The sequence below is a fragment of the Hermetia illucens genome, chromosome 4 (genome assembly GCF_905115235.1).
Source record: "Hermetia illucens chromosome 4, iHerIll2.2.curated.20191125, whole genome shotgun sequence".
NCBI lineage: Eukaryota > Metazoa > Arthropoda > Insecta > Diptera > Stratiomyidae > Hermetia > Hermetia illucens.
Genome location: NC_051852.1, coordinates 120,630,488 through 120,643,804, shown reverse-complemented (window position 1 = coordinate 120,643,804; position 13,317 = coordinate 120,630,488). Strand labels below are relative to the sequence as shown.

General features: G+C 40.3%; 1 protein-coding gene across 1 annotated transcript in view; it reads left to right on the top strand.

Annotated features, from left to right (window-relative positions):
- The window catches only part of LOC119654780 (activated CDC42 kinase 1), a 34,991-nt gene that overhangs the window by 6,850 nt on the left and 14,824 nt on the right, over positions 1-13,317 (top strand). Inside the window, exons 2-5 of the mRNA XM_038060324.1 lie at positions 7,132-8,251; positions 8,311-8,484; positions 8,570-8,724; positions 8,785-10,765. Coding sequence (XP_037916252.1) covers positions 7,152-8,251; positions 8,311-8,484; positions 8,570-8,724; positions 8,785-10,765 — 3,410 coding nt within the window. The 5' untranslated portion in view covers positions 7,132-7,151. The remainder of the gene's footprint in view (positions 1-7,131; positions 8,252-8,310; positions 8,485-8,569; positions 8,725-8,784; positions 10,766-13,317) is intronic.

Below are 13,317 nucleotides of genomic sequence, written 5' to 3'. Positions count from 1 at the left end.
GAGTAGCGGGTACGTCAAAAGGCTTAGTGTCTCTGTCGGTGGCTTGCGGTATTCGAACAACATTTGGATCACTTTTTGCGAGAGAACAATTCAACAATGAAGCAGCTATCAAAATTGCTTTCTAAGAATTTCTTCATATTAGAAAGTTCGATTTTTACGGAACTGGCTTAAGCGCTCTTGTGTTTCGTTGGGGGGAAGTATCTCGAATCTACTCGTATTGGTGCTTATTTTTACTAATAAAACCAATTGTCATTAAGATTATTTGGAATTTTACTTTATTTCAACAGTTCATTTGCCACAACTTTACACAAATGCTTATTCTACTTCGTTCCATCTTAAGGTAATTTATGTATGGCTTACCAGAACCAGTGGTTTCGAATTTGATCCTAAATTTAGTTAGAAAAATTTAGAAAAAAACGAGAGAAAAATCTCAAATCAAACGAAATATCGAACTATTGACAATAACCAGATTTCGGGAAAAGGAAAGAAATTTATGACCGTTTATTTCAAGAGTAAACAGTAGCGAAAGAAATCAAAATCAAATGAAAAACTTGAAGGATCGCTTTTTCAAATTCGGCAAAGTGATATTGCCAGACATAATTTGCAGAAGAGGAATTGGGTGTCACTGGTATATGCGTTTCATTTTCCATTCTCTATCTATTCTTGGAATTCCAGGACCTGTGTGTACTTAGAAAGTCACTCAAGGCTCTTTGGATGAAGGTGTCCTGTCCTATCCAGAAGCTTTGACTTTCACCATCGAAGTTTATTACTAGAATCTACAACTTAAATTTGATATGACCCAGAAGAATATTTTGTGTCTGTTTAGATAGAAGATAGAAGTTTAGATAGATAGAAGAAGTGAGAAATCTGCATGAATGTCTTTTGGTCAAAAAGCAAGATCTTTAGAGCTTTCTAAAGAGAAGATGAAACTGGCCGAAAATAAGTAGTTAAACCACCTAATTGAGTCATAAACCCCATTTCGCACATTCATAACATTTTCCATGTTGTTAGCTATAAATATTTATGCAAGATATTTTTCTCTGTAAAATATCAGACAAAATATGTGGTTGTATTTCCATCATTTAACAATCAATTTGGCAGCTAAGGCGATAGAACAAGCACAGCAAATGAAGCACATTCAGCGCGACTGCAGTCGTAACATAGATTTGCGAAACAACCTGTTTGCGGTCAACGCTTTCTGATCCAAGTTAATTAACCTGTGATGTCATCTACCCGAAGCAAGATTTCGACGGAATCAAATCCAATCCAAATGACCACTTCAATGAGCTTAGAGTATCGCATTTCAGCTAACACAAGAAAAAATGGACCAGGTTCATTGTGGGTCACGACGATGTTCGTGCCTCGGCTAATCTGACATTTTTGTTTGATTTTATAATTTACAATGGCCAGTGCCTGAGTACGCAGCCATATCTTGCTCGCCTTACAATAATTCTGCAGATTGCCGGGGCTTTCATGAATGAATTTATTATTAATAATAAACCAAGGTCGAGTGGGCTCTCGTACTCGTAGTAGACATTGATTACAGTTTTGGTTATCTAATCGTGCCATGTGAGGAATTTATGTTCTTACATGATTGTTACATATATGTATTATCGTTGAATTAGGTACGCTTGACACGTTTGATTTTCATTTGGAGTGAGGAAGTGCATTTAAAGATTGGAGGCATTCGTCATAGAAGCAAATTGTTGTTTTCATTTTAAATTTTCCATTGTTAGCGATAGTTTGGTCAGTTTACAATTTATCTTCGTTGTATTCTAACGATTGGTTTTCGGTTGATATTTTCTATGCTCAAAACGTAGATTCGGTGATTTTCGTCGTGAATGTTATCTATTTCGATCACTTCATATTTGTATTTAAAATTGTCAGCTTCTGACCGTCATCGACCAAATCTTCTTCACTTTTGCTTTTAGCTATATCATCCAGTCAGAAACTGAGACTATGGAGAACAATTCAAGGTTTTTTCCTAAGGAAGAAATTTTGGGCGTTCAGTTTTCGACATACACATAATCAGAAATTGAATGGCATTTTATGTGTTATTAGTTAGTTACTCCTATGTGGGTATAAAATAGGATAGGATGTCAGTCAATTGTCGGCAATCTTTTTCCCAAGAAGTCAAAACTACTCCTCGAGTATTCTGTAGCGATAGAATTGCTGAATTCTAGGATAATACCATATTAGGTATATAATTCTGCTTCCGCCGTTTTTTTTCTCAAAATTTAAGGCTCTATTTTCAAAAATTGTTAGTGCATTTATCACTGAAAGTATTGTTCATCTCTGGCCACCATTTTTTCCCATCTATCCGACAGCAAATGAATCTCGCATCATCCTCCACGATCCACGAATCAATCCAATTTTTCACTTCATCGTACGAACCGAAATGCTCATCGGCCAGGTCATAAGCCATTGATCGGAAAAGGTAATAATCAGATGAATCAATGTCAAGAGAGTACGGCGGGTGGGATAGAGCTTTCCGTTTCAGCGTCTCCAAGTGCGTTTTCACCGGTCATACCATACGAGCGTTGTCATGCAGCAAAGTCACTTTGTTGTGCCTTTCCTCGAACTGAGGGCGTTTTTCGTTCAGTGCCCCACACGCATCAGTTGAGTTCGATATCTTTCATTTGTAATGGTTTCACTCGGTTTTAGCAGCTCGTAGTAAACTATACCGAGCTGGTCACATCAAATACAAAGCATAATTTTGAAGCCGTGAATTTCGGGTCTGACTGTCGATGTGAAAGTATGACCGGCAAACCCCATGATTTTCTGCATTTGGGATTATCGCAGTGAACTTATTTTTCGTGCCCAGTCACGACATGCAGAAATTCCTTCCGTCGTTGCCTTTGACGCCGTTAATCGTTCCTCGCCTTCAACTCGTACGGCATCCAGTTTCCTTTTTTCTGAACCATTCCCTGGGCTTTGAGGCGCTTGAAAATGACTGGCTTAGTCACATCCAATGATTTCGCCAACTCTTCTTGAGTTTCACACGAATCTTCATCGAGTAAAGTGGTCAACTCGTCATCTTCAAACACCTTTTCCCTTCCATCGCCATGCCGGTCTTCGACGTTAATATCACCGTTCTTGAAACCCAACCCAATATTACAGAAAAACAAAAAAGTGACCGTTTAACGCAGCCGAAGAAAGCTTGGACATTTCAGTTATCATTTTATAGTGCAACACGCAATGTGATTGCTGCTCAAAATGAGGTATCGTTCTACATTGTTGTATTTAGAACTTTTGGGATCCCTGACGTGTACGACAATGATTAATTCGTTGCAATTATTGCACGTTAAAGGACCGAATGAACAATGAGCAACTTGCCTTGGGACCCCCTTGAACTGATCTATGAATATTATAAAAACATTAAGAAAATAGCTCAAAAACAAAAAGCCAACGTTTACTGTTCCTCACACAATAAAAAACGAAAGAAATTGGTTCCATTTCTCGCAAAACAAGCAGTGGTGGAACTGTGGAAATCTAGTTGAAGCAAACAAAACAACAGATTTTGTAAAACATAATCAACAAAACGGCATCCTCTGCAAAAAATTTTTGCACAAAACTATAGTAACAAAAACCGTTTTCAATTTTCTTCACAGAGAGGAATTAAGGGCCTATACTTCAAAGAAGAAGCCATTGCTTTCCCAAAGAAATATTGAAACAAGTCGGAATACCGGAAGCCGGGCGCTTCGGGTGTAAAGATTTTGTGTTCATCTTATGTGAAAAACTCGCTATGCACGATTTTCCGTTCGTACACAGCTAAGAATACAGAATATTCCGTCATATTTTGCCAAACCCCAAGATTCACATATGTACATACAAATCAACGACATAAATACTGTGTTCACCTTAAATAAACAAACATTGTCTATTAATAATAATAATCGTTGGCGCAACAATCCATGTTGGATCAGGGCCTTGAAGTGTGTTAGAGCACTTCATTCAAGATCGTAACGGTACACTAGGGGGCAATGTGGTCAGCATTGCGCTCGCCCGAGATTATTACCCTGATTTGACTCAGGTACTCATTCACAGCTGAATCGACTGGTATCCGACGTCAAATCACAATACAAATCCCACTACCACCAGCGAGATTTAAACCGCGACCTTCCGTACGACAGCCTTGTGCTCTAACCATTCAGCTATCCGGACACACATTGTCTATTACATAAATTAAAAACCGCTGGTAACCAGAACATTGATTACTATCGGCAAGCATTATTAGCATATACATATACACATGTCTATCTGGAGTAATTGACACTGAAATGCAAATTACCAAAAAAAGTTGAAAAAGGAAAACTAGAACTTTTCCACGACCCCGCCCTTCATATAAGTTCACTTTATATGATGATGGCGTCATACATGTCTTAGGTGCCATAAATTTACCTGAAATGCGAAACTTTGACCTCCTATAACTTTGTTAATAATAGTCGGATTTCAGGATTATGTCCTGTATTATCGTCTATGCTGATATCACATATTTTGTGCCATACCTCCCCTAGGTTTCACCCAATATCAGGAGAAAGATCACCTTCGAAAAGTACTAATTGCGTCTTTTCATTTGATGTCCCCCTTAAAATTCAACACAAAATGACGCCACACGCTACATGTAAAGGGACACCCAGACCACATGTTCTCATTCAATTTCGTAACAAACGATTCGGCCGTTTCTGAGTAAATCGGGTGTGACAGGCAGGCAGACATTGAACCGATTTTAATAAGGCTTTGTGTTTTTACGGTTGCTATATTAAGCTCGTCATCTGATACAATATTAGATCATTACAATGATCCCAAAACACACCACCACCGTCGTCAAGGAAGGGGCCCTCTATAACGTCAAAGGGATTCTTGCTCAGTCACCTCGGAGCCCGGATTTAAATTTGGTAGACCACTTGTGGCCACACGGCGAAACGAAACCACGGAAAAACGAGGTAAAGGGCAAAAAGAACTTGAAGAATCACAGAAAGGATATCTGGAGGTCTATTCCTGCAACAGCTACCGAAAACTTGTAGGATCAATGAAAAGAAGACTTTTCGCAATTTTAAAAGTTAATGGTTACCAAACCAAATATTAATCAACTCAATTGTTATCATAAATTTGTTCTCTATGTATTAAATTTTCCCCAAGTTCTTTTTAAGGTTTTGTCTGTCTGTCACACGCACTTTTCTCCAAAACGGCTAAATCGATCCAAATGAAATTTGGTGGATAGATGGGAACCATGAAATCCTACGCATACAGCGAGTGGCATAAATTTAGGTGGAGTTTAAAGAAGGGCCCCCCTTCCATACATGCAAAGGAGGGATTAAAAAAAATGTTTCACCGGATATGGTCGTGTAGGGTATCAAATCAAAGGTCTCGATTTGTATTTCCGAAACTGGCATTAGTTTTGGCATAAATCACAAAGTGCGTGAGTAAGGAATCAAAATGTACGCGCTTAAAGTGAGACTGGACTCATTTTCGGAAACTACCTAACCTAAACATCCGGAAAAAATCGGAGTGGTGCGCGCAGATGAAATCTAGGCCTCAAAATATGTCCCATTCTGATATCTGCTCAAATAAAGTTACTAATAGTATATTACTAACTACTAACCCCCCCCCCCCCTCCCCATTAAATTCATCCTAGAACTCCTAAAAAAAGCATAGAGGACAATATTTCGCTTTTCCTGCTAAATTTCATGAAAATCTTGCCATTAACGCCAAAGTTATAGCAGTTCAAACTTGTCAATTTCGTGCGAATTAACAGAATCCTAAGCCATACAAATGATATGATGACGTCATAATTAACGAGAATAATTGGCATTCGAGTGAAATGTTAAAATTCCATTCATGGAGAATCTATTTCTCCCCACCCCTTTTTATATCTGGTGTTGGTTAAATTCTTCGCATTTGCTAATAATACTAAAGTCACAGTATGAAGTTGACTATTATCGACACAAGGCTTTCCATCAAAAGATTTATTTAAATAGCTTTCTAAAAAATAGAGATCAATGGAATTTTTAGCTATATGACACGGAGCATGCGCTCGTCACTCCTCACATCTTCTTCGTTTTCTTCAGCCGTTGTTCCTTTCACAAGCGGGGTCGGCTCGTCGAGATCGGTTTTGCCATTTTATCAGATGCCTGATCTGGATGTCATCGTGAGACTTTTAAATCCCCATTCAGTGTGTCAAGCCACCGTTGTTTCGGCCGGCGTTTTGGTCGCTTATCATTGACTTCGATCTTCAGCCCAATTTCGGTGAGTGAATTCTCGTTAGCCGGAATTACGTAACCACACCACCGAAAACGCCTCTCGCAGTTTTTCCACGATCTATGCAACCCCATATCGATCGCGGATATCCTCATTTCAGATGTGATCAAAACGTGTCACGCCACTAGTCCAATAGAACATCTTCGTCCCCATTATCGGAAAACGCCGTTCATTGTCTTTTATAGTAGGCCAACACTCAGAAGTATAGAGATACGTCGATCACAAAGAACACCGGTTGTGGAATGCCACTTCATTCAGATTGCGTTACTGCGTGAAGCAGTTTCATTACGCAGTTCTCCATTGGCAGATAGCATCCTCACATAAGAAACCACAAACGAGGCGTCAAGCTTCCGGTTTCCCGGCTTGTTTTTTTTGGCTGCGCATAAGTTCACAGTAATCTTATACATCGACAGGGGAAAAAGTTGAGTATACACTGGATGATATGATATACTGTAAATAGCTTTTCAATTTAGGTGCAGTGTGATAAGTTACAGCTAAGGTTAGTGGAATGTCTGATTCATACAAACGCACCATGCGCTACCAAAAACGATTTGCATGACTGTGGATTTGGACTGTGAGATTTGAAAACTGCGTAAGTTTATCAGTTAGAAGAATTTCAAAGGAGACAGCCTTCAGTGCTTCCCATCTAGTTGCTTAAATTTTTGTTTGTCGGTGTTCTTTTAAACTTTTTCTATCGAAGCAGGTGGAACCTTATCTATTTTATGGGTGTCGTTTGTGGTATTCAGTACCGAATTCTATGCATAACATTAAGATAAAATCAAGCATTCTTCATTATGTTTTGCCCCGTTGCTATGCCTTTGAAAATTATATGCTCTACAAATTGAAATTTATTTCATAATTTGTTATTAGCTTTCAGTTATTTCGCGATTATGGCTGATTCAGAAACTGACTGGCTTGAAGAACTTCTCAGAGATGTACAACTCGAACAATTTCTATCCCGTATTCGAGATGAACTGCAAGTCACTCGGTTAGCACATTTTGACTACGTGCATTCTGACGACTTAGAGCGCATCGGTCTAGGTAAACCTGCGATCCGTCGACTTCTAGAAGCAGTACGGAAAAAGAAAACCCAACAATGGCGGAAAAACATTTTATCGAAACTGATTGGCGGTGGAAAGCAGCCAAGCAAAAAGTCAGCCAGTGCAACAAACGAAAACAACACATTTACATCTCTGACCTGCTTAATACACGAGAAAGATGTAACCCTGGGTATAAAGCTGGGTGATGGGTCATTCGGCGTCGTGAGACGTGGCGAATGGAATACTCCTACAAATCGCATGCTTCCGGTAGCTGTTAAGGTGCTGAAGGCCGACAATCTGACTCAGCCAGGAATCATCGAAGATTTCTTCCGGGAAGTTCAAGCGATGCATGCCTTGGACCATCCCAACCTCGTACGTTTATATGGAGTCGTTTTGTCGCAACCAATGATGATGATCACGGAGTTGGCGGAACGAGGTTCACTTCTCGATACCTTACGGAAACAATGTCGAAATACTCCATTGCCAACTATTTGGAATTGGTCTGTGCAGATAGCCACCGGAATGGCTTACCTAGAAAGCAAACGATTCCTCCATCGAGATTTGGCTTGTCGTAACGTCCTTCTCGCTTCCGGCAACAAAATCAAAATAGGCGACTTTGGTCTCATGCGAGCTCTTCCTCAGCAAGAAGATTGTTATGTGATGACTGAACATAAAAAAGTACCTTTTCCTTGGTGTGCGCCGGAATCTTTAAGATATCGGCAATTCAGTCACGCATCGGATACTTGGATGTTCGCTGTAACGCTATGGGAAATGTTCACCTTTGGAGAAGATCCGTGGATCGGTTTGAATGGCTCTCAGATTCTAAGGAAGATCGATAGGGAAGGAGAACGATTACATCATCCAGATGCTTGCCCACCAGATGTGTATCAGTTGATGCTACAATGCTGGGATAAAACACCATCGGAAAGACCAACATTTGCCGCTATCAAGTAAAAATGACCGAAAATCAAACGAATGACATTATTTAATGATTTGATTTTTTTTGTAGAGAGTTTTTAGCAGGTATTGCACCTCCTCTTGCCAGAGCAGGGACGAGTTACAATGAACCCAGTAGATTAACCATTGAAAGTAATGATTTGATAGCTATAATTGACGGTAGGCCAGATTTGAAATATATCAAGGGGCAAAATCAACGGACGTTTGATATTGGAACATTTCCAAGGTAGGCGAAATAAATTAATACTTTTTCCCCACAGTGGTTATTTTTACCTAGAAAAGATTGTTCATTGTTAATTCACATTCTACAGAAATATATTAGAGAAAATGAAGTCTAATAGCGACATAAGCCGCCCAGTGCATGACAGTTTTCGACATACCGGACATGGTAGTCCATTTGGTCCGTCTTGGGGGAGTCCTACTTTCATCGATCCAGCGTACTTGGAAGGAAATGTGGAGATGAGAGGTGAATTAGAATTGAAATTTATTTTGAAATCCCTTTTCGTAACCACAGAAACTTTTACAGGAAATACCCTTGATAACAAAGGATTAGATCGTCGAAGAAAATGCTCTTCCTACCAAGTAAAAGAGAGGAAAAGTAACGCCGTAAAGCAATTCGCATACAATAAGTTGGTAAACGAACGTGCTGAAAGTGTCCGGGTGAAACCGAATAGGCCACCTCAGCCAAAAATCAATAACACTCAAAATGGCCAAGAGGGGGTACTGATCGATTTATCACCCGATGGGAGTGAATCCATTGGCCAACCTTCAAACCAAAGGGAAGTAAGTAATAATAGTGCCAAATCACATAACAATAGCGTGTGTATTTTGGACGCTCCGATTGACATCCCAACGGAAGGCGATTTATACGAAACGGAGATGAACGCTATGAATACTGTTTCAGTCTCAAGGGCTGAGCCACCGCCTTATCAAATGCCGCCCACCTACTCCAACACTATCGAGTTCAGCCAATTATCGGCTTCCTCGAGCCCTCTTCATAGTATAAATAAGCCGGCAGATCGCAATGATCCCTTCGATACATCGGCAATAAATGAGTTAGCAAACGGTACGAACGTATATCAATCCACAAATCTGTACGGTAATGTTAGCTCTGCATCTGAGTCACCACATCACCAAAACCTGGCAGCGATTTGTAATGGACTCTATAAAAAAGATAACATGAACATGGATACGTCAACACCGTCGAGTAAAGGTGCGATTTCTAAACAAAAATTCAACGCCAGCTGCGAAAATCGATCCCCACCGGGAAGTGCTAAAAAATGTTTGAATTATGAGCAAGCCGGGAATTTATCTACCCCCAACTCATATGGGTCGTATGAAAATCAATCAAAAATAGCTAATGATTTGTTATCGAATTCGCCAACAACTGCCACCGCCATCGCCATCACCACCACCGACCCGACCAGTTTGTCAGATCTTATGAATGATGAACTTGAATTGAGGAATGATTCCATGACAGTGAACCTAAGTGCGTTATCATTGAATGATACCACTAACTCAGATAAGAGGCTTGATGAATCATTTATAGCGGAGTTAGAAAAAGATATGTACAAGAATGAATCATCAACTTCGAATTTGAATGTTAATACCAGTCAAAATTATTCGAAAGGAGATGTTCAAAAGGATAATTATATATCAGCGATTCTCTCGCAGGATAACACGGTGAAAACTTTTAATACATCTCCATCTTCCTCCTCATCATACATGACGCAAAAGATAAACAATAACGATCAACGCTATCAAAGCACTGCATCGGTTTCAAACGCGGGACAATCCCGATACGCACTGTCTGATTTAACTGCGCCGACTGTTGCTCCTAAACAAATTAATACATCTCAAAATGATACGAATGCGGTCATCAATCAGATTTGGTATGAAACCATATCGCGCGATAACTATGCCTCCTCACAAAATATAAACGAAAATATTTATTCCAACTCATCATCTATTCAAAAGAACCATAACTATGTCGCAGTAGCAAATAAGCCACCAAACGCATCAGCTTCCATTCAAAAGAACCTCTATTCCCTAACACCCAACAAAACCCAATACGCTAGTAGTTTCTACGATACTGTACCACCAACACCAGCATCATTTTATGGACAAGTGCCTACTGCATCCCAAACTAGCAATCAAATTTATTCAACGACTCAACCTTTACAACCTGTGATATATGATGAAGTTTCGGTTGATGATTACCTGCGACCCCATCGTCCTGCTCCCTTGGCACCACCTCAGCTGTCCGCCCAGCAAATACAGCGACGTTTGGAAAAACATCTGTACCAGCAGCAACAGCAGTCACAACAGCAACAGGGGATATATAGCAGTTCGAATTTTTCTGCAGATTATCAGACCACTAGGATTGATGCTCTGATAAAAGACCTCGGATCATCTGTTAGTGAAAGTGACGCCCGACTGGCACTAAATGCTGCAAATTGGGATCATAATATGGCAGTGCGGCACTACAAAATAGAGCAGTTGTTGAGGTAAGTGTATAATTTATTTATATATTTCTTATGTTGCTGCTCATACGCAACCACTCTGATTAAAAAATGTCAAATTAAAAAAGTAGTTACAGTAAAAGATACGCGTGAAAAATTCTATTCGGTCGCATACAATGACAGAATATCCAAACACAAAGTTGTTTTCTACTTTATTTCTTCTGTTGGTCATTGATCAACGTTCCCAACTGCCGCGTACAATTGGTTCGGTAGCCTTCGGATATACTGTAGTAGATTCGAAGTTTGTATCTGCGATTGAGGCGCGTTTAATAACTAAACAGATTGCGAGAGGGTTAAATCTGTGTTAATCAAAATTGAAGAATTGGATCGCATCAACTTGGTTATTTTTGGAGTTACTGTGGAAGAACTCGTGGCAATATCCACGCCGCCACATGCGGTCACAGCAGGATCACGTTGAAGACTGAGTCTCCCTTTGGAACGTGAAACCTTGGGCGTATTCTGAAGTCCGCAATTGTAGGAAAGGTATGGCGACACGTCCAACAATCTTCGTATAAAAGTCCAATTTGCCGATAATCTCAGTAGACGAAATCCGTTTTGAAGTATTGATCTTCAGACTGAAGGTTTCCTAAGATGGCATGCTCAGAACGGGGGATACTTCTTTAAATATTCGCTTTGCTGCACTAACCTACGAACGAAAAGTAGAGAAGATGCCTCTGAAAGTCGGGTCCCCGCACACGACGTAGTAACTTTATCTATCTGCATTCTGTTAGGAATTTTCAAACCAATTGGCTAGTGAACGCACAACCTTAAGATGACTATCGACATCCTCGCATAGACCTTGAGTATGACCTCACATCATTTTAAGGGTATCCCAGCTATCTAATAGATATTTGAATTGCTGGCAAAAGAACCGCACAAAAAAAGGTCCGGCAGACTGATGGCAATCCCAGTACCAATTTCTACCATTCAAAAGGGTATGTGTGTGTGTTGTGTGCACATCTCGACTACGCTGATGACATCCGTTTGCTCTTTCACTGAGCCATAGACCTTGGCCAAATAGCTCTAGATTTAGAAAGAGAGGCAAGTATAGTTGGACCGAAGTTAAACATCAGTGGACAGGTCACATATTAAGGAGGAGCGACAATTGCATTGCTCGCTATGCCATGAAATGAAATCCACTTTCCCAAGATGGACAACAGGTGGGTTGTCCCAAGGGCACTTGGTGCAGAACAGTAGTGAAAGGACTGCAAGCATCTCAGAAAATCGTGAGGGTAGTTGAAGCGCATTTCAGGTATGCAGGTGTGGTTGACGCGCTATACCCCACCAAGGGGTAAATGATAACCATATATAAAAGTTGGAAAAGGCGTCTGCGTAGAAAAAGAATTAACCAGCAAAGATGTTAGTGCGCCATCCTATACCAGATCCAAAGGCAAGATGATCGTGTAGACACGATCCAAAAGCTAATCTCCATTGTCCAATTCGTCATATCCATACATTTCACCTGACCTGGATCAACTCGGATAATCTGCCGTCGTGCAATCCCACTAAGCCAGATTTGTGAATTATTCTTTTTTCGGAAGTGTAGGCGTCCTATTCGGTGTACTCCGCAGCACTCGGTTCGCAGTACTTATTGATCGATCGTGCATTTGGTGTGGGTCGAGTGGGGCTGTTGAACTATGACTTTGGGTGTGGAAAAAGGAAGCAAGCAGATTTGGATTGAAAAAAACACCAACAAAACCAATGTTTTCAGTATAATTGGTGATTGCACTCTTCCTATCTGTGATAACAAGCAGAACATCGAGGGTATTAACAAATGAGTCTATCTGGGAGTGATGTCGCCGACCCGACATATTGGTAGCGCGAGATCCACCATCGCTCTTTTCTAAAATTGGAAAATGCAAGTACCTCTACCAAAGTTAAGGTTATTCCGCACCAGTGTTATATGAAAGCAGCATATAAAAAGTGACCACCACTCTCTTTGTATGTCTTCGATGTAGAAGAAGAAGAACTGGGTCGACGCACGGGTCACGTAACTGCAGACGGACGACAGATGCATTGCGATGTGATTCATACGCTATGCACGTTTGGGGGATATTGGCAACAATGCAAAATTCAACAAAATCAATTGAGATGAATTTTCGCCCATTGTCTGTGACGATTGTCTCTATCGACTCGATATGGCGGAAGATTAGTCGGCGACTAATTACATTTTTCCAGACGTAAGCCGCCGCGCGTTAACTTTTTTTGAAAAATTGTCGATGATGACAGGGAAAGTGTTTCCTTTTTTATTTTCATCAAGAGCTAAGTGAATTTTGCATCAAGATAGTTGTACGTTCGACCACGAATAAAATGGAACACTGGCTGAATTGCGCAGAGTGCTTCGACCTCCTTACATTCTCAGTATTGGTTGTCACTTCCAGTCAGGGTAAATGCATTTTAGCGATTTGCTTCATATGCCTGATTCCAGGATAACTGCAAAGCACTTGGCTGACGATAAGTCTCTGTATTATTTTGAGGTAGATGATTCGATCGTTCAGGAGCAAATGAGCCCAAGATTTGTGCGTTTCAGCTCGATA